The 19,398-nt window shown below is 32.5% G+C and overlaps 3 protein-coding genes across 9 annotated transcripts; 2 read left to right on the top strand and 1 right to left on the bottom strand.

The window, feature by feature from the left end:
• Positions 1-1,815: 1,815 nt before the first annotated feature.
• On the top strand, positions 1,816-3,655 carry LOC107407521 (probable strigolactone esterase DAD2). Of its 2 annotated transcripts, none has more exons than XM_025069813.3 (3): positions 1,816-2,049; positions 2,278-2,723; positions 2,825-3,655. In XM_025069813.3, exons 2-3 carry the CDS (start codon positions 2,353-2,355, stop codon positions 3,252-3,254), a joined length of 801 nt encoding a protein of 266 aa, XP_024925581.3. In that variant the 5' UTR covers positions 1,816-2,049; positions 2,278-2,352; the 3' UTR covers positions 3,255-3,655. The 2 variants fall into 2 exon arrangements, with proteins under 2 accessions (XP_024925581.3, XP_015870295.3); XM_016014809.4 differs by having other exon boundaries at positions 1,819-2,049; positions 2,346-2,723.
• Positions 3,656-5,696: 2,041 nt separating this feature from the next.
• On the top strand, positions 5,697-9,907 carry LOC107407522 (uncharacterized). Its single transcript, XM_048478283.2, has 3 exons — positions 5,697-5,835; positions 6,428-6,593; positions 9,562-9,907. The coding sequence occupies exons 1-3, from the start codon at positions 5,805-5,807 to the stop codon at positions 9,815-9,817; spliced, it is 453 nt and encodes a 150-aa protein (XP_048334240.2). The 5' UTR covers positions 5,697-5,804; the 3' UTR covers positions 9,818-9,907.
• Positions 9,908-14,779: 4,872 nt separating this feature from the next.
• On the bottom strand, positions 14,780-18,647 carry LOC107410147 (transcription factor TCP7). Of its 6 annotated transcripts, XM_060815941.1 has the most exons (4): positions 16,535-18,646; positions 15,954-16,010; positions 15,398-15,494; positions 14,780-14,992 (listed from the first exon to the last, which is right to left on the bottom strand). In XM_060815941.1, exon 1 carries the CDS (start codon positions 18,357-18,359, stop codon positions 17,550-17,552), a length of 810 nt encoding a protein of 269 aa, XP_060671924.1. In that variant the 5' UTR covers positions 18,360-18,646; the 3' UTR covers positions 14,780-14,992; positions 15,398-15,494; positions 15,954-16,010; positions 16,535-17,549. The 6 variants fall into 6 exon arrangements, with proteins under 6 accessions (XP_060671924.1, XP_060671925.1, XP_048333958.1 ...); XM_060815942.1 differs by lacking the exon at positions 15,954-16,010 and having other exon boundaries at positions 14,782-14,992; XM_048478001.2 differs by lacking the exon at positions 14,780-14,992 and having other exon boundaries at positions 15,324-15,494; positions 17,473-18,647.
• Between the last annotated feature and the right edge of the window lie 751 nt (positions 18,648-19,398).

Genomic DNA, 19,398 nt, shown 5'->3' with positions numbered 1-19,398 from the left:
TATTTTCTAAAATTTTCGACAGTATAATATATTTAAAATTTATAAAATAGTTATTTTCTAAAGAAAATAGTAATAAATAAAAGTGATACAATACTTCTTTATTTTCTTACTTCATTTATTTATTGCTTGAAACCGTTTTTATTTATTTATTTAATGGATAAATATTTATTTTAATTTTTTTAATCTTTATATAGATTTTATTCAAATTTCTATAATTTTTAATTTATTAATTTTTTTATTTTTTTTTTTCTATTGGTCTATGAGCTATGCAAAACCTCACTTTGATCCCTGTATTTTACCATTCTATTCGTAAGTGAAGGTGCATACGATGTACACATGCCACTTTCGTTAGTATAATTGGCTGAAAATAAAATAGGCATAAATTAGTGGCATCAATTAGTCTACCAAATCATTTACTAAGTGTGCATATGTAATTATATGATTGGTTTATATTTAATTACAATTATCTTTTTAAATGTTAACTTATACATAAGTAGGTTATATTAATATATTAATCAATCAAATAATGATATATGTAGATATTGTAAATAAATTGGTAAACTAATTAGTGCCTGTAGCATTACTCAAAATAAGTACTAACCCTAATTTTTTTCATAAATTTGAGAACCAAAATGAGATTAAAAAAAAAAAAATCAAGAAGAGAATTCCCTTATAATTTAGGGCTACTCATGAACAATACTCTTTAATATAATCATCCAATTTTCTCCAATAAATTTAACCAAAATTTTTTTATGTATAAATTTAACTAAATAAGCCATACATAATATACAAAAATAAAAGTAAATAGAACAAAACAATTTTTAAACCAATTTTGCTTTGCTGCGTAGGTTCGTTTTCATTAAATTTGTCCATAAAAAATGTATCTCTAGACTAAACTATAAAAAACAATAATTTTGATTTTTGAGGGTAATATAGAATTTTTATAGCTTAAGACAAAAATGTGAGAAATCTACGATAGCTTGGATAATAAATTATATTAACCAGTCCTTGATATAACTTTTAATAATAATATTAAATTGTTGATTACTAAATTTTGTAGATCTAACTACACAAATTATAAAAAAAAAAAAAAAAAAAAAAAAAAAAAAAAAAACCCTAACATTGACACAGATGATAAGAATGAAAAGTAGAAAAATTATTTTACTCCAAGCTAATGACACATTTTGGACTTTGTTTCATACATTTGGTCAAATTAGACTTGCATATATACATATATATATATATATATGTACATGTATATTAGTTCTAATGAAGGCATACCATTTGTATATAATTTATTTCATAAGATTTATTTGTTAAAATTATTTGGAGAAGATTAAAATAATATAAAAATAATAGTTAGAAAAACAGTATGAGAATTTTTTTAATATTTTATTTAGAACATTTTAGATTTATATTAATTTTAATTTAGTTTTTGATATTTCAAAAATATTATTTATTTCTCTTCAAATTTCAAATAGTTTTCATTTTTATTCCTTATTATTTCATTTATATTCTTTAAAATAATTTAATCTATACCTTAGTTATATCAATCTTAATTTTTAAAATTTAAAAAACTAAATTAAAATTAATATAAATCTAAAAAGTCTAAATTAAATATTTTTTAAAATAAATAATGAGTAAAATATTTTTTTAAATAAATAATGCACTAAAATTCATGAAATTATTTAGGTCGCTGTACCGTCTCACCTTCTGTATAGCGACTTCCTTCGTCTGCTCTAGGTATCCCTCAGAAAAAAAAAAAAATTTACCGTTTAAAGTAAATAAAAATATAATAATTTAAAATGACAGCAGTGTGACTAAGCAAAAAAATTCATGTTGTCGTTAGAAGTCGTAGACTTACAATTCTCAGGATGAGGAAGGGCTAGTTACACTGATTTCATTTCCATTCTTTTCTGTCTCTTTTCCTTTTATTGAGGAGTAGGTGCTTTACCTATGAGAAATTATCACTTTGTCTCAATTTATTAATTTATAAATTTCTGCTAAAAACAGGTGAAGCATCTGGGAATTATTATATCAAAACCCACGGTATGCTCTCTTCATCCATGATCTTTTCTTAATTTTTTGCATTGTTGAACTCCAAGTTATGGGTTATGGCTGATGGGTTTTGCTGGTTTTGTGTTTAATTTAAGAATTTGGGGTTAAATTTTAGGGATTGATGCTTATGGTTGGTTTTAATTTATGGATTGTGTGGCTTAATGTGTTTCTTTATATATATGTGTGTGTGTGTGTGTGTGTGTGTGTGTGTGTTTTTAGAATGGCTTGCCGGCGGTGGAGTTTGGTGACCAAAAAGTCTTTTATATGAATTCTCATTTTTTGTGAAGCTCGACTATGGAAAGCAACTTGTTGGAGGCTCTTAATGTCCACATGGTTGGGTCAGGTAAGAGAGTCATAGTCCTTGCCCACGGCTTCGGCACCGACCAGTCGGTATGGCAGCGTATTTTGCCTTACTTCGTCCCCAGCTACCGCGTCATTCTCTATGACCTTGTTTGTGCCGGCAGCGTCAACCCTGATTACTTCAACTTCCAACGCTACTCCACTCTTGATGCCTACGTGGACGACTTGCTTAACATTCTTGATGCTCTTGCTGTTGATTGCTGCGCCTTTGTGGGTCACTCTATTTCCGCCATGATTGGGATTTTAGCTGCAATCCGACGCCCCCATCTATTCTCCAAGCTCATACTCATAGGTGCTTCTCCAAGGTAATAAAAATGTCAAATTTGTGTGGTTCTCTTTGTTTGAGATTCCTTATTGAAAATTGTTCTGCTTTTTTACTGATTGAGTTTTGAATTTGCGGGATAAGGTTCTTGAATGACAAGGATTATCATGGTGGGTTTGAGCTAGGGGATATTGAGAAAGTGTTCTCAGCAATGGAGGCCAATTACGCTGCTTGGGTTGACGGTTACGCACCATTAGCAGTTGGGGCCGATGTTCCTGCAGCAGTCCAAGAATTCAGCCGAACCCTGTTCAATATGCGACCTGATATCGCTTTTTATGTTTCACGAACAGTATTCAACAGTGATCTGAGGGGAGTATTGGGGCTGGTGAAGGTACCCTGTTGCATAATCCAAACCAGTAATGACACCTCAGTCCCAAACTCTGTTGCAGACTATCTGAGGGACCATCTGGGTGGCCAAAACACAGTGGAGATGCTGGAAACTGAGGGTCACTTGCCCCATCTGAGCGCACCAGCTCTATTGGCTCGGAAGCTCCAACGAGCCCTTTCACAGTGAATGTGTTTAAAAGGATTTCTAGCTTAGCACCATATCCCTCCTTACTTTTGTCTGCTGCTATAGCCTTAGTGGGGTCCCAAAAAAACCCTCTGAAAAATATAAGAAGGGTGAAGATGATGACCTAAATAGTCTGGAGTTGATTTGTTGTGTAGAATTGTCTAAAATTAGATTGAAACTCCAAAGGCTGGTTTCATTCGAATATATGTTGGGTTACTATTATTATTTGTGCACCTGGTACTAATGTTATTGGTGCACCTCTAATAAATATCACCTCCAAAGTTAAACCAGTCGTCATGCTCGAGCAGCACTACCGTCAATGGCAGAACTGTTTCTAAAAGTTTGAAGAATTTTGTAGAATGCTTTGCTCAACATTGCTAAACATTAACTTTGCATTAGTGGTCCCTCGTGGTGTAAGTATGCATGTGTATGGATGATTTAATTTGATTTTTTTTTTTTTTTTTTTTTTTTGCATTTTTGTCTTCTTTTTCATTATCTGTTTGTTTCTTTAGCAAAGAAGGTTGGTGAAGAGTTTATTTATCCTGAGGAGTTTGAGAAAGATTTTGGTTGCTCCATTGTATAACTTGAAGCACTCGATGGTACAAATGATCTTTTTGGAGCCAACGGACAGATTTCTGCAATTGGTTGCTAGTTTGCTTTGGCTCACTTGTCATCCAAACACTATTTCCATTATTGAGCTAGGAGAATTAGTAGTAAAATCTAATTGGATGTAAGTTCAGTTCTAGATATATCAAGGATCTTTTTATACTATTCGTATTCAAGTAAAAGATTATAAATGAACAATATCTGGATAAACTCTTTCCATTTGGAATTTGGTGATAAGAGCTATTGTTAGTTTTCTTCTTTCCATTAAGCTTATAAAATGTTCAGTGTGTTTTATTGGAGTTGCTGTTTCATTATAAGTATGAGAAGGAGAAGACTCAGCTTTGACATGATTTGAAAGAAGTTACAATGGAGAACTTTGAAGACAACCAAAAGGCTATTCTTCAGAATTATTTTGTTTTATTTTGTTAAACTCTTTTGAAGAAGAAGAGAATCTCTTCTCTATTTAGTTGTATTCATAAATTTGCTTTTATTTTCTAATTTAAAGACTTAATGCATATTGGATGATTTGAATAGTTCATATTTGTAATAGGTTGATGCGAGACAATTTTTCACACACTTTAATATGTTTTTGAGAACGATGTAAAAATTCTACACAAGAAATTCCATGATGTTCATGTGTATTGATTCTGCGTAATCTCCATGTAGAAAGAAAATATCTTTATGTTATAATATATACTCTACCTTATAGGGTTTTTATAAGTTTTTCAAACGGATTAGCCTTTGGCATGACCAGCCAAAACCAAATTGCTTCCTTTTTTATTTTTGTTTCTCCACTATAGAACCTGTAGTTTTCACAGGGGCCTGGACTTTTTCTGGTGCACAAGGGACAATTTTGCTTCAGGTCTGGGTTTGGTGTGGCATAAAAGAAAATAAAATAGTATAAAACAGTTTTCTATTTTATTATTTTATATTAATTTTTAATATTTCTCTAAATTTTGCATAAATTTGGAGTGGTACACCCATACAAATAGAAACATTGGAAAATTTTATAAGTCACACGGTTGGCCTCTGAACTTGTTTTCTTGGTTTTTTGGGGTTCACTTTGGTCGGTTTGAGCTTTAGCTCATTTTTTACCTAAAAATCTTTTTTTTTTTAATTTCTTTATAAAAACTATATATTTCTTTATAAAAAGTATATATATATATATATATATATATATATATATATATATATATATATATATATAATATATATTTCTATATATATATAATATATTTTAAATTAAATAATTAAAAGATATTTAAAAAATTATATTTATGCGGATCCCATTTATTAGGATTGAAAGAATAATCCAATCCAAACCAAACAAAATCGATTCGGCTTGATTGATTCAATCAGTTTAATTACTTTATACCCAATTCTATACAATACACATAAGTAACATCTCATTGTTATATAGGTTGTTCATAAGATTAGTAGGACCAGTGTGTGACCTTTTTCTCGTCAAAAATCAAATGTCTGCATTTCAATATTAGAAAAAAAAAATTATGAAATATGGATTTTGGATTTTTGGACTGTAATAATTTCACATTAACAAAAAGAGTATACATAATATTTTTGGTATGAACGAAATGGGTTAGCTTCAGTGATAAAGTATTTCTATTTGTATCTATGAAAATACGAATTCAAGTCATACGAAAAACAGAAAAAATAGATAGTTTGCATTTAGATAATTTATTCAAATATATATATATATATATATATATCTTTGGTATGGCAAATTGAATTTCTTTTCCATAAAATATGTCCATCTCAAGTAGCTTATAGGCCCAGAGCGGGAAGTCCACAACTTGAAGCCCACCAGCCCAATAAACCCATTGGATTGTCCCACTTCCATTTACACGGTGAGAGAGGGTGTGAGCGAGAGAAGGGAAGAGAAAGAGAGAGAGAGAGAGAGAGAGGGAAGGGACTAGCAACAGGGACGCCATGAACTCGCCTACCAATTCTCAGCAAACGAGTAATTTTGAATTTCCTCTTCACTTTCTTCATCCAAAGATACTATCGTAATCCTAAATTATTTGGGTTTTGGGTTTTTGGTTTTTACAAATTGCGTTGAACTTTACACCTTAGCATGAATTTTCATATGGGAGATTTTTGTTTGAACAATCTCTCTGAGTTTTGGGAACATGACATTCTTTTACGAACTATTTAATCTATTGTTCTAAGAATTTGTTGGCATATAGAAAGTGAGTCTGTGATTTTTCACTCTTGCATTTGTGATATATTTATAAATTGAAATTTTGACTGTCAACCGACATTATATAAGAAAATTTATGCATGACATTGCTGGAATATATTGTACTTATAGATAAAATGGTATGCACATTTGTATGCACCAACATATTATAATTGAGTTATCAGTTGAATAAGTGAACTGAAAAAAAAAATTGGGTACAGTAAGGGGAAACACCATTTAAGATGGGGCCAAACTGACACTAGTATCAAAATTGAGTGTAATCTTGTGTCAAAATCATTTTCTATTGGAAGCTAATAAGTTTATCTGTTGAAGTCAACCACATAATTTATGGTGATTGGTTTTGTGGTTCCAGTTTCTGATGATGATGAAATTGACTACACTGTGAAACCTGAGTTTTATGATCCTGATCTCGATGATAAAGATGAGTTATGGGTTAATAAACGAAGGAATGGTCCTATCTCTGATGCGGTGCTTAGCTGTCCAGCTTGTTTTACAACCCTATGCTTGGAGTGTCAAAGGTAATTGCAGTTGATTCTTTGCATTAGTACAATACTGGCAGTATCTTCTTGTATGTGCTTATAAAAAGGATTTTTATGACATCACTTTATATGGAAAAATGGAAAGGCTTCCCCACACCACACACCAACAACCCACACAATCCCCCCCCCCCCCCCCCCCAAACCTCCTCCTCCTTTCAATTGTCCATTCAAATGTTATCTTTTTTCTGAGGCTTCTAATGGGAAGTGGGTGTTAGAGTTAGAATGGACATGCATTAGAGGATGATTAAGCTGCAAATTTTGAGCTTGAATAAATTATTGTACAAGCTGAGCTTAACTGGATCTTAGCTTTATTGAACAAATTACTCAGACTCAAATTTTTGGTTAAATGAACAAGTAGTTTAAACGTTAAATGGTATATTATTAAGCATGCCATTATGTATTATTAACTAAGTAAAGATAAATAAATTTAAATATCAATATGTTCTAAAGATATTGAAAACATATAGTGCCTTATTTGGAAGCAAGTGAAGCTCAACCATGCTTCAAACTTGGCGTGTTTATATGCTGACCCTTATAATGGAGTTCTGACTGATTTAATGACTGAAAAAAATAAAAAAATAAAATAAAATAAAATTGAACACATTATCAGAATGATCTCAACCTAGTTACCAACGGCTTTCCTATATCCACTCTAGTAAGTCTAATTTGAACTTGTCATAAAGAATTAGATAGGTTAGTAATGTCTTTCTTTTTACAGGGTTAATTCAGTTGATTGAATTGCTCCCTTCAGTTTCTTCATAAATATTATTAATCACCTCTTTCATGTGGTTCCTACTTCATGATGGATGGGTAAAAGTCAAACTGTTATATAGATTAATTTTACAAATTTTTTGTTTATACAGTTCGTGTAGTAATTTGTGAGTTATGGCTTTGCTAGACCACCTCTTGACTGATATTGCTTCTTCCTTGAAGCTCATAGTTCACATTTGAGTTTATGAACTTTTCCTAGAGTAAGTTAAGTAAATTGCTAGATGTAATGTCCAGGTTTGGCATTGCTTTGTCCACTTTTTGAGGTAACAACCATCATTTAAAGCATTGTGAATATGTGATTATGAATGAATTGCTTGGGTGGAGATGGGAAGATTTTATTAGAACCATTTGAAAACATGTCAAAATCTAGTCTGAAAAGTATCTTATGGTGTTGTAGAAGTCTAAGGGTGTTTAGGGCTGTAAATGATGGAAATATGCATGAAGAAGGCCATCTAGGAACACTATAGAATAGCTGTTAACCAAAGTTGAGCAACTATCCTAATTTGCACCATTGCAACAGCTTCCTTTGTGCCTAGAAACTTATAAATACCCTGAAACGACTAACAAATTGTGATATTGGTGCTTGAATAAAAAATTTGGACATTATAAGCTTGTATGTGTACCTAAACTAAATGGTTCAAGAATCTTTTGAGCTCGAACATAGGTAAATTATCAAATTTTGATAACTTGAACTGGTAAGAAAGCATAAGCTAAGCATAAGAGGGGACGTTCAAAAGGACCAAGGTAAGAGCTAATAATTTGTGAAAGATTTCATTGTAAGGCCTGTCACTGACTCTAGGAAATAATATGAGAATTTCCTTTTTGTTCTCTGTTTGTTGTTAAATTGAAATTATCAGCTGATCAATAAATGAGCAAATTCTGAGTTATGTTTTCTTCTTCTTCTTCTTATATATATATATATATATATATATATATATATATATATATATATTTTTGTTTCTGCAAAAAGTTCATAAAAAGCATTCATTATTTTTCACCATGAATTCTTTAAAATTAATAGTAGAAATAAGTTATTAAATTTTGTAACCAAGATTATTGAATATCTTCCAATTTTTTATACGCTTAACTATACAAAAGGAGGGTGCCGGAACATATTAGACAATTTTGGGGATTGCTATTTGACTAGCTTTGGTTGTGCTAAAGAACATGAAATGCAACATCCAAACTGGTTGTTCTTTGTGAGTCTGGGAGTATTAATTGAATCTACTGTGGATGTGAATTGGGGCGAGGGAGGGCAGAAGAGTAAGAAACAAATGTGAGATCTTGCGAGGGACAGAGAGGAGCCGGACAGGTCATATCAGGTAGACTTTGTGCAACAACTTAACTCAGCACAAACATTGTGTGGAACAAAGCAACAGAAATGAGCAAATTTTGTCAGATTGATTTGTAGTCATGATGTATCATTTTAGTGTTAGAGGGGTTCAACAATTGATTTTCCTTTTGTAAGCGCTATAATATGACTTGGGTTGTAGTGTGGATCTTGGAACTTATCATTGTTTACTATGCCAACTCAAAAAATCCAATTCATGTGAATACTTTTGGTGAAGAAATGATTTACATGCGTAATAGAAGCATTGGAGATTTAGTTACAGGAAAATGATTGTTTGTTTATGATCATTGTCTTTAAGTATGTTGAATGTAGAGTGGAGTTTGATATTATATTCAGCATAACCATTGATCTGCCTGCAGTGAAGGTCATGAGTGAGGCAATAGTTAAGATAAAATTTTAGTGGTGGAACCAGGAATTTCTCTGGGAGAGTTTAGATGAAAATTGTGATGACTAGACACAATATATCTTGTGCTGAGAAACTTTCCCTTCTCGTTTCATAAAAAAATTGTTGTTTAAGAGAATATTCAAAAAAAAAAAAAAAAAAAAAAAAAAAAAAAAAAGAAAGAAAAAGAAAAAGAAAAAAGAAGAAGAAGATTAGGAGTGAGACTTGTGGAGTTAAAGTTGTGCTGATCAATATGATCAGAAGCAGTCAAAAGATATGGATTTTGTTAGTCAAAAAGTTGAGATGCTGGTATTTTTTTCAATGTATTTGTCTGAAATTTTGTAGATGCCATATTTAAAATATTGTTTTCAAGGATCATTATGAAATGTTTTGTTAGATTATATGAACATAGATTACAACTGACTGAGGATGATGTTCTCTAGGCACGAAAAATATGTGACCCAATACAGAGCAATTTTTGTTGTTAATTGCAAGGTTGGAAATGAACGACCTAACCATCAAAGCATTCCGAGACCTAAAAGGGGAAAGAAAAGGAAAGTTTCAGGCGAGAGTGAAGTAAATGCTGCAGGTGGTGAAAAACTAAAGCAAGTTTGCTGCTTAACTTGCTCAACAGAGGTTGGAGTAATTGATGAAGATGAAGTTTATCATTTCTTCAATGTTCTTCCAAGTGAGTCTTGACCTGCTAAGTTTTCATTAACCATGCATTGTATGGAATTTTATAGTTAGATTATAACTCCAGTTAATACATAATCGCGAAAATTATGCTGTGATGCTGCTTTATTATGCATGCAGATTTCAATAGCTTTATTTTCCAATTTATGTTGGAAATCTAACAATTGAGGGTAACTATCGTGGCTATACTGATTAAAATTGTGATTGAATTCTCCTAAGAAAAATCTGTTGGTGTCATTATTCTGATGCCTAATCTTGAAGGATTAAAGTCCATAGCATCAAATTGATAGTTCCAAATATGAGAGACTGTTGGATTAATTGGACAATTTTGAGGGTTTTTTTTTTTTTTTTTTTTTTTTTGGGGTTCTTAATTTCTGGGAATTCTTTCTTCTTAATTATTTTGCAAGGGAAAAAAAAAAGTGGTACTATTGAATTTAAAATCAGTCTACCTATTGGATACTATCTAGCAGCCTGCGAATGGAGGCAGGAAAACGACTGAAGTGGATTTTTTGGAAACCTTGGAAAACGTAATCAATTTTTTTATCCTTCTCATAGACTAACTCTTGTTTGCCCCCAATTTCAATTAAATGCTTCATGTTTCAAAATTTTCAATTGAGTGCCTTCATTTTCATTTGGTTTCAATTTAGGTTCCTTTTTCAATTAAGATTTCCAATTTTAATAGTTTTTCTTTCAATATGGATAAAACCTAATGAAAATTTTGCTCAAAATAAATATCTTATTACAAAGCTAAAAATATTATTTAACTTAAAATATTAAAAACTAAATAGAATTCCATACCTTAAAGGTTAAATTATACAATGTCTAAATTGAAATAAAACTAAATCAAAGATTTCAATTGAAAAAAAAAAAATATCAAAATTGAGGCTTAAATTGAAACCAAAATGAAAAATGAAACATTCAGTTTTAAAAATTAAAATTTAGGACCCTCAACTAAAATGGAGAACAAACTAGAGGTTCAAAATATACTCAACCCATATGATGATTAAGAACTTAACAGAACATGCCCCTTTTTCTCTCTCTCTAAAGTGTGATTATAAGAAACACATATATATCACTAAAAAAAAAAAAAAAAAAATTGTTAATTTGTATCCACTTATAACATTTACATGCATACGTATGCATACCTTTTAAAAGATATGCTTAAAAATTTTTTATTCTACTATTCTTTAACAGATATTTATATAAATGATAATAGGATAGACATTGCTTGTGGAACAGTTGAAATGGCAATAATTTCTTCAATTTAATCTCAGGTGATGGGGAGTTAAAAATACCTCAACATCCCCAATTCAATGTCCATCCCAAAGAGAGAAAAATAATAATAATAAAATAATAAATTGAGCTGCTATTTTCCCTTTTTATTTCTCTGATCTGGGCCACAAAGTGCTTCTATGCCCAACAACAGAATCTTACTCATTGCAGATTATCAAAATACCAAATATTTAAACATTGAATAAACAACCACTCTTTCAACAAGTACTCAATTACTCTTCTTGTTCATAGCAGGTTTTCATATTCTTATAACTCAGTATAAAAGGCTGGCTGCTTTTCTAATTGTTTCCATAGTCTACTGCATTTTTATACACATTCACATATAATTTTATTTTTGCTTCGTAAAATTGAGAAGAAGATGGTCCAATTTCCAACCCATATTTCACTTGCTGGATCTATTGCAAGTGTATGGCCTTTTTTGTATATGAATGAATAATGTTATAAATAGACAAATATCAATACATTAGATGTAATCATTGGTCAGAAAATTAAGAAAGAGAGATATCCCAACCACAAAAACAAAGTTTTATAACTTGCTAATCTTGTCATCCAATCTGCCCCCTTAATCAATTCTCTTGAAACAAAAACAACTTCAACAGAATCAAACTTATGTAAACACTAAACATTCTCAAATAACTTCTATCAAAGTAGCAAAAGTGTATGGTAAACAGGCATCTTTCATAGTAATACTGTGGGTAAGCTCTTTTGAGTCACCTTCAAAAAGAACATTTCTCCAACCTTCCACAAAAGTCTCTACCCACAAAACTCAAGTCTGCTTCCTTCAAATAATCACCATGAGGATCATCCACATTTCTTTTAATCATTCTAAGAGATGGTAGTTCCCATGATATACAAAGCACAAAAAATAAAAATTCAATCGCAGCAAAATCAAATTAACACGTTACTCACATAGTAATAAAAGGGAAAAAAAAAAATTGTCTAGATGACCATGCAAATCAAATTATACAAGAAAAAAAGATTAGAACTCAAAATGATTGGAGACTAGGTTATAGTGGTTTCACTCATGGAATGAGTATATGACCGCAGCCTATATTTATTTTGTAACATCCCTTATGCTATAATAGTTTTTCATAAATGTGTTTGTATTTTTTAAAATTACAAACACTACTTTGCCGTTCATTTTATTACGATGTCACCTTTTTTTTTTCATATATTTCTTTTGTTTTGAAATGTTCAATTGCAAATTAAATTAATAATAATTTAGCCCTGATAATGTAAATTGAAATGCCAGGACTAGTTTATAGTTTTAAGAAATAAATATGCATATCTGCAAATAGTTTAAAATCAAAACGGCTGTTTTGGAAAGGAAAAAAGAAAAAAAAAAAAAAAACAAAACAAAACAAAACAAAACAAAAGAAAAAGCTATTTTAAAATTAATCCTATTTTAATAATAAAATTCATTAAATATTAAAAGCATAAAAAGCTCATATAATGGACAAAGATATGGTATAAAACCAAGGTCAATTGTGAGGGCCACCTTGTACCCAAATACGCACAAAAACCACAATTCCAGGAACACCTTTTAAGTGCCATTCCATACTGTTTGGGCATTTGGTGAAAGTTATAGTATTTTTTTTTATTTTTAATAAGATATTAAAAAACAAAAACAATAAAACAATAAATAATTAAAAAAGAGAAGAGGATGATGATGGTGATGAGGTATTATCATGGAGCTTAGGAAAGAATGTTCCATTATTGACACCTATGAAAATTAGATTGAATTGTAAATAATTGTTTAAGTACAAAAAAACATCCGTGGCACGATTTCCCATCATCAATTTGGTTAAAATAATTACTAAATTAATGTGGTGGTTGGGAAAAAAATGTAAATCAATCATTTTATTAGTTTTTTTTTTAGGGAAAAACCATATTATAATTAAATTAATCAAAAAAGCTAAGCATGAAACGCGTCATTAGGATATGGAATATATGCCCTCGTGTGCTGAAGGAATTTAATAATATTATTATTATTTTTTAATATTGTTTATTATATATTGCAGAAGAAACCGCGTTTCATGGGCTTCCGGTGGTCCTTGCAGTGGCAGACCTGACCTTGCCGTCAGTCAAGTTAATTGACATGCTTTAATTTTTGGCCCCAAAAAAAAAAAAAAAAAAATTAATATTACCAATCAATTAACAGCAATTTGATTTTATTTTTTTTTTCTGGTCAAAACATTAATTTGATTAATTTAATGTTATTATACCACTGATTACTAAATATGGGATTTAGCTGTCTGCTTATTTTTAATGTTTTGTCTTTCGACCACGAAATCTGTGGGGTTATGAATAAATCCACGTTATATATAATACAAAATCATAGATTTTCTATTTTCTTTTTGCCAAAAAAGTCTATGAGCTTTAGGAAATGTAATGCAAATAAATCCAAAGTTCAGACTGTTTCTATCTTAAAGTTTTACTATTTGTTAAATGTAGAATATAAATAGAACCCATATACATATATATGGAAAATACTAATTAGATGTATTTAATTATGTATTCATTTTTATAACTAAAATTTAATATAAAAAATTAAAGTTTTTGGGGCAACCAAGTGAATTGTGACCTTTTTCAAAGAAAAAAATAAATTAGCATATGGTATATGAATTTCACTTTATGCTTCATCATTATGGTGATGAATAACTTTTTTTCTTTTTTCTTTTTTTTTCTTTTTTTCTTTTTGTTTGAAAGCATTAAGTATTGATCTGAATCTTATACACTTCAATTGGAAAATTAATTTGGTTTAGAATTGAATTGATATACATATATAAGTTTAGGATGTAATATCTTATACATTTTAGATGACAAATTGCAAATATTTCTTCTAATTATATTCCTAATTTAGAATTTAGGTTTAAATAGGATTCCTTTCCTATCTCTTAGCTAGTATACGATTTTCGCTTTATCCTCTATACTTTAAAATTGTCATATTGCCTCTTCAAAGATAAATTAGATCATAATAAGTCTTTTATAGGGTAAAAAGTTAATCATTAGATAAAGTAATAATTACGGCATGTTTAAATAAAGATAAAGTTAGTGGAAATCTAATTCCCTTGGAAAAGTGATAATTTTTTTTTATTTGAATACTTGAAGTGGAAAAATATAGACCTAGAGAATTAGATTCCTACCAATATAGAAAAATATATGAAAAAGTTATTCTCATCTATATAGGTGTCATTTTAAGAATCTCGGATAATATAGTTTTAAATTTTTTTAAAAATACATATGTTGTTAGCACCAGAACAATGGACCATACCATTTGAATATAAAACCTATTTCTTGTTTCAATTGGATGGCCTTTATGCAAACATTGCTGATATGCCCCTCCCCACTACTACCTCTTCATCCTAAGCTTACAACATCCTACCCATCAAATAATCCTCAATTAGCATTTAGAGGATAAGTTTGTTAATAACGCTATCACCTCTAATATACTCAATTCCCAATTTAATGGGTCATGTTTTTGGCTTTTGCTGTGTATATATTTCCAATGAAACAAAAACTTTTTTGGGTGAATTAATGAAACAAAAACTTGTTTAGCTACAAAATTCTAAAAATCTAAAATTTGTCTTGTACACTTATTCCAAAAAGCCAACAAAATATTTCTTCTTGATTATTGATTGAAATCTAAAGTTGATAGAGTTCGAATTAGGCTTTTATAAACAATGGATAATCAGACATCTTACCCTACTAACCAACATAAATGGCAACCACCAACAAGTGGGTGATTATCTGAATGAAGCAGTAATAGCTGACCAATCAGGAGTCTCTGTTTGATATACTATTGTGGCTACAAGAGCCCACAAAAACACCTCAAATTGAGTTACGTGACCCATTTACTATGGTCCAGGTCCATAAGACAGAGGTCCCCTACAGAGATAATTAGCAAATAAATAAAAATAAATAAATACAAAAGTGGGTCACGAATCAGTTTGTATTTGCAGAGTTCAGGCTGTCTAACGTAATCAAGTTTTGCAAGCTGGGTCCCACATTCAATAAATCATACTAACTCTTCACCATGGAATTTAATTTGTGGGTCCCTCAATAATTGGGTTCTGACCCTTTTGTTCTTGCAATAATTAATATGGCCAAAAAGTACATGTGCATGAAATGGTAATCAGGTTTTAGCTCTCAACCTTCCACATCCAGCACCTCTTTGTGGTGAAAAAAATAATAATAATAAAAAAAAATAAAAAACACATTGAAGCTTGGCTACTTTTTACCATAAGTCTTTCTCACTTGCAAGTTATTTTCACCATGAACAAAATTATTCACCTTTTTGGGGGACATTTCCGATTGGAAAATTTTGAATACAAGCATGTAAAGCTTCAAGCTGAACAGCTCCCGTCCCACTTCCTAAGTCGTGGACAAACTGAAAGGCAAAATTTACTAAGTAAAATATGAGGGAAACTACTTGGCAGAGCTGCATCAACTCCGAATCCAACGTTACAATTTGAGATTTCAACACAGGTGGAACAGCTCAATGACCAAGTTAAAGAAAACTCAAAGTTCAAAAACTCCATCATAAAAAACCAACCATTGATTGAACTCATTTTCTAAATATGCACTTTAGAATCTTGATATACAACTACTTTTAAGACAGACTAACACGGAAACAGTAGATCTGAATTCAAGCGCATGCGCATTCATCCACTATGTGTGGAAGCCTATGTACGTCGCCACTAAGCAATTCTTATCAAGCTAACTTGTGTTTTAGAAAGAGAGCATATATATATATATATATATATATATATATATATCACTGAAGTGTATGACAGGATAAATGTCAATAGCAACAGCTCAACTAAGTCACTAAAAGTCAATAGTCCACCTTGCCAATGACGGGGCAAATGTAGTCCATCGATTCTAGGTATGCAAAACTTTTGCCCTGAAACATACCCCAAAAGAATCAAACGGGAGGGAATAAAATGCTAAAACGGTTTTCATGTAGATGTTATATAAATGAATTAGCAAATCTAAAACATTCAGATTCCCCAAATATAAAACACTCATGTCGATAAAAAAAAATGATTTGAATAGTGTCTCATAGATTCAGAAACAAGGCAACGTTCTGCAGAAAAAACCAACATACTTCATTTATCTTCATGACCAAAACCTTCACCCAAAATTCTTCACATTATTGTTTCAAGGGTACAAAGTAAACAACTTGTATATCGAACAAATAGCATAACATAACCATATATACAGTGAGCAAAGAAGAAAATGGCAGAATATAAGGGAGAACAAGAAGAGGAAGAAGGAATCAATGAAAACAGATGGGTTTTTTTATTCACACCACATTCACCCAAAAACAATCCACTTACATACAAGAACACATTATTTTTCACGCTTATAAATCTAAGAAATGGCTAATGAATACGGATCAAATTTCTCAAAAAACAGTAGTCTTACAGAGAGAGGAGCCAACAGCTTTTATCCTTCACATGCTAGTCACCCTTCCAAAGATCATTCAATCAAACAACATAAAGTATGAAGCCAGAAAGAGAGAACAAGAACCAATCCCAAACCATATCCAAATAACTTGCAACCTCTTCAAGAACTGCCAATCCCGATATCATACTGTTGCAGCCAAGAGAGTTTGATAATATCATCCCATTCGCTATTGCAATTTGCAAGGAACAACATAGCATTGCAACAACATCCATACTCTTCAAGCATCGGACTTTCAAGGGGGCCATTTTGATTACAAAATGAGCATACCCACGTATCGAACCACCCAATTTCAAGCTCATTAATTGCTGCAATGGCAAGGACTAAAAGCTAGCACACCTATTTTTATGGAGACTGAGACATTTCCTCAAACACCAAATCTTCAAACTTCAAACTCATAACCCAGTGTGAAGAAAAATCTCCACTTTTCCACAAAACCAGCAACAACAACGGACTACATCTTCCCAAACACGCTGCTTATTTCTAAGATTACTCCAATTGATGAAATGTCCAAAATATTAAAAATCACCCAAATTCTGGATAACAACAAATAATTGAGGGGGAAAAAGAAAACTTCAAGATTACAATAGCGAATCCAACCCTCCACCACCAGAGGACCCTTGATTCTTTGCTCCCTCTTTCCTTTCCAAACAAAACCCCTCCAAAATCCTAAAACAATTTTTGAACCCCTAAAACCCTAATTGAATTGCAATTCGTACATGCTTAAAATTCCCAAATTTCCACAAACCCTAATTTTTCAAAACAAAAGCTAATAAAAACTCTAACCCTAAAAATTCACTGAACCCGAAAAAAAAAAAAAAAAATTCCTCTCAAATCCCCACGCACACACAACCAAAAAAAAAAAAAAAAAAAAAAAAAAAAAAAGCCAGTAAACATACACATATTTATACATACTGAGCCACACCTCCACCTTTCCCCACCCCGGCGACCCGAAAATTCGGAACCCCCCGAAAAATCAGCGAGGGTCGTCGTCTCTCCGACCCGAACTTCCTGGCCCACCCGACAAAGAAGCTAGTAAATTCAGATGCCCCGGAAGGTAATTTCCCACCCTCGCCGCCGACGCTTCTCCAATTGCCTGCTGCTGAACGAACAACGAAGGCGGCTGCTGCGAAACCGCCGCCGGCTGACCCACCATATCCGGATGAGCCGCCGCCGCGAAGCTCCACACTTGACCGAAGTGCGGGGCCCAAAAGCCACCAGGCGTAGTCGTCGCCGGACCCACCATGGAGCCCATCGTCGGACCCACAACAGACACCCCTCCATCTCCGCCATCACCGTCCTTGGCAACCCCATCGTCGGGTCTCACGCGCTTGCCGAGTATAAAAGGCGTGGGACCCAGCAGCGGCTTATGGTCTAAAGAAGCCGAAGAAGTGGAAGAGGAAGAGAGTGAAGCGGAGACTCCTCCGGCGCCGCCACCGCGGACGGAGACGGAAACGGTGGAGAAGCTGGCAGGAGTGGTGCCAGTGCCAGTGGCGGCTATGATAGACGGCTCGGCTTGACGGAGAAGCCACTCAATGGTTTGACCGTCAGACTTATGGCCAAGCTCACGGGTGAGCTGGAAAACTCTGGCGGCGCATATTATAGGCATACGGATACGCCGACCCCGTCCATCCACCTTACTGTGTCGGTCCTTAGAGGGCGGTTTTTTAACGGCTAAAGCTCCGTTACCAGGCGGCTGCTGCTGCTGTTGCTGTCTTTGAGGCTCGGCAACCGAAGCGCCGCCGCCGTTAGTGACGCCGTTACTAGGTCCGTCGGAATTAGACATGGATTTTGGAAATTGAAATTGAAAAAAAAAAAAAAAAAAAAAACCAAAACCAGTTTGGTGCTGATGCTTAGCTGCGTTTGTTTTTTTTAATAAATATAATTTTTTTATTTTTTTTATTTTATGGGTTGGAATGGGATGGAAGAAAGTAAGCGCTGCTGCGTGGTCGTTTTGGATATAGAGAGAGAGAGAGAGAGAGAGAGAGAGAGAGTGAGTGTGTGTGTGTGTGTGATGGTTTTTGGGGGTTGTTTGGGTTTGGGTTTGGGGGGAAGAGAGAGAGAGAGAGAGAGAGAGAGAGAGGAGCAGAGGTCTAATGATTGAGCGGCAGGAGCTGGTGGAGACAGGAAGAGGGCACATGGGTGGTGGGACCCACTGCTTTTTTCTTTCTATCTATCTCCCCTTCTCTTCCCTTTCTACACACAGCTCACACTCTCTCATACACACACTCACATACACTTAAAAAACCAACAACGTATTATTTTTTCCTCTCTGTTTTCTCCCCATCCTCTTTGCTTCGGCGCGTGGATTGCACGCGTATTGAGTACTGGGTCCCGCTCTTCTGCTATTTGTGGGGTTTTCATTTTCAGCCCGGAGACTCGGAGTTGTCAATTTTTTATTTTATTTTATTTTATTTTGGGTCCCATAAAACTGCATTCTCCGTACTCTTTTTTTTTTATTATTTTGTTTTTTGGATGATTAAAATTTTTGGAATTTGAACTTTTTCGGAAAATTTTAAGAAATCTCTGGGTTAATTCTTGTCCAAAAGTTTAGGGAGTAGAGTGAGGGACTTTTTTTTTTTTTATTAGTGGGAAAATTTTGAAAATGCATTTTAAGCTTTTTCTATTCGAGTTTCAATTTGCTTTTTAATTTTTTTTTTTTTTGAAAACAATTTTCCCACTAAAATTTAGGATAATGTGAGTTTACTTTTCTTTTATAATTTCGCTTAGAGTTTAGAAAATTTGACTGATAAATATTCAAAACGATTTCTTACACAAATTAAATTTGTTTAAAATAATATTCACCAAAAATATGTCTAAAATAA

This window comes from Ziziphus jujuba, chromosome 3, assembly GCF_031755915.1.
Source record: "Ziziphus jujuba cultivar Dongzao chromosome 3, ASM3175591v1".
NCBI classification, from domain to species: Eukaryota; Viridiplantae; Streptophyta; class Magnoliopsida; order Rosales; family Rhamnaceae; genus Ziziphus; species Ziziphus jujuba.
Note: the sequence above shows the minus strand (reverse complement) of the source record. Positions and strands in the feature narration are given on the sequence as shown.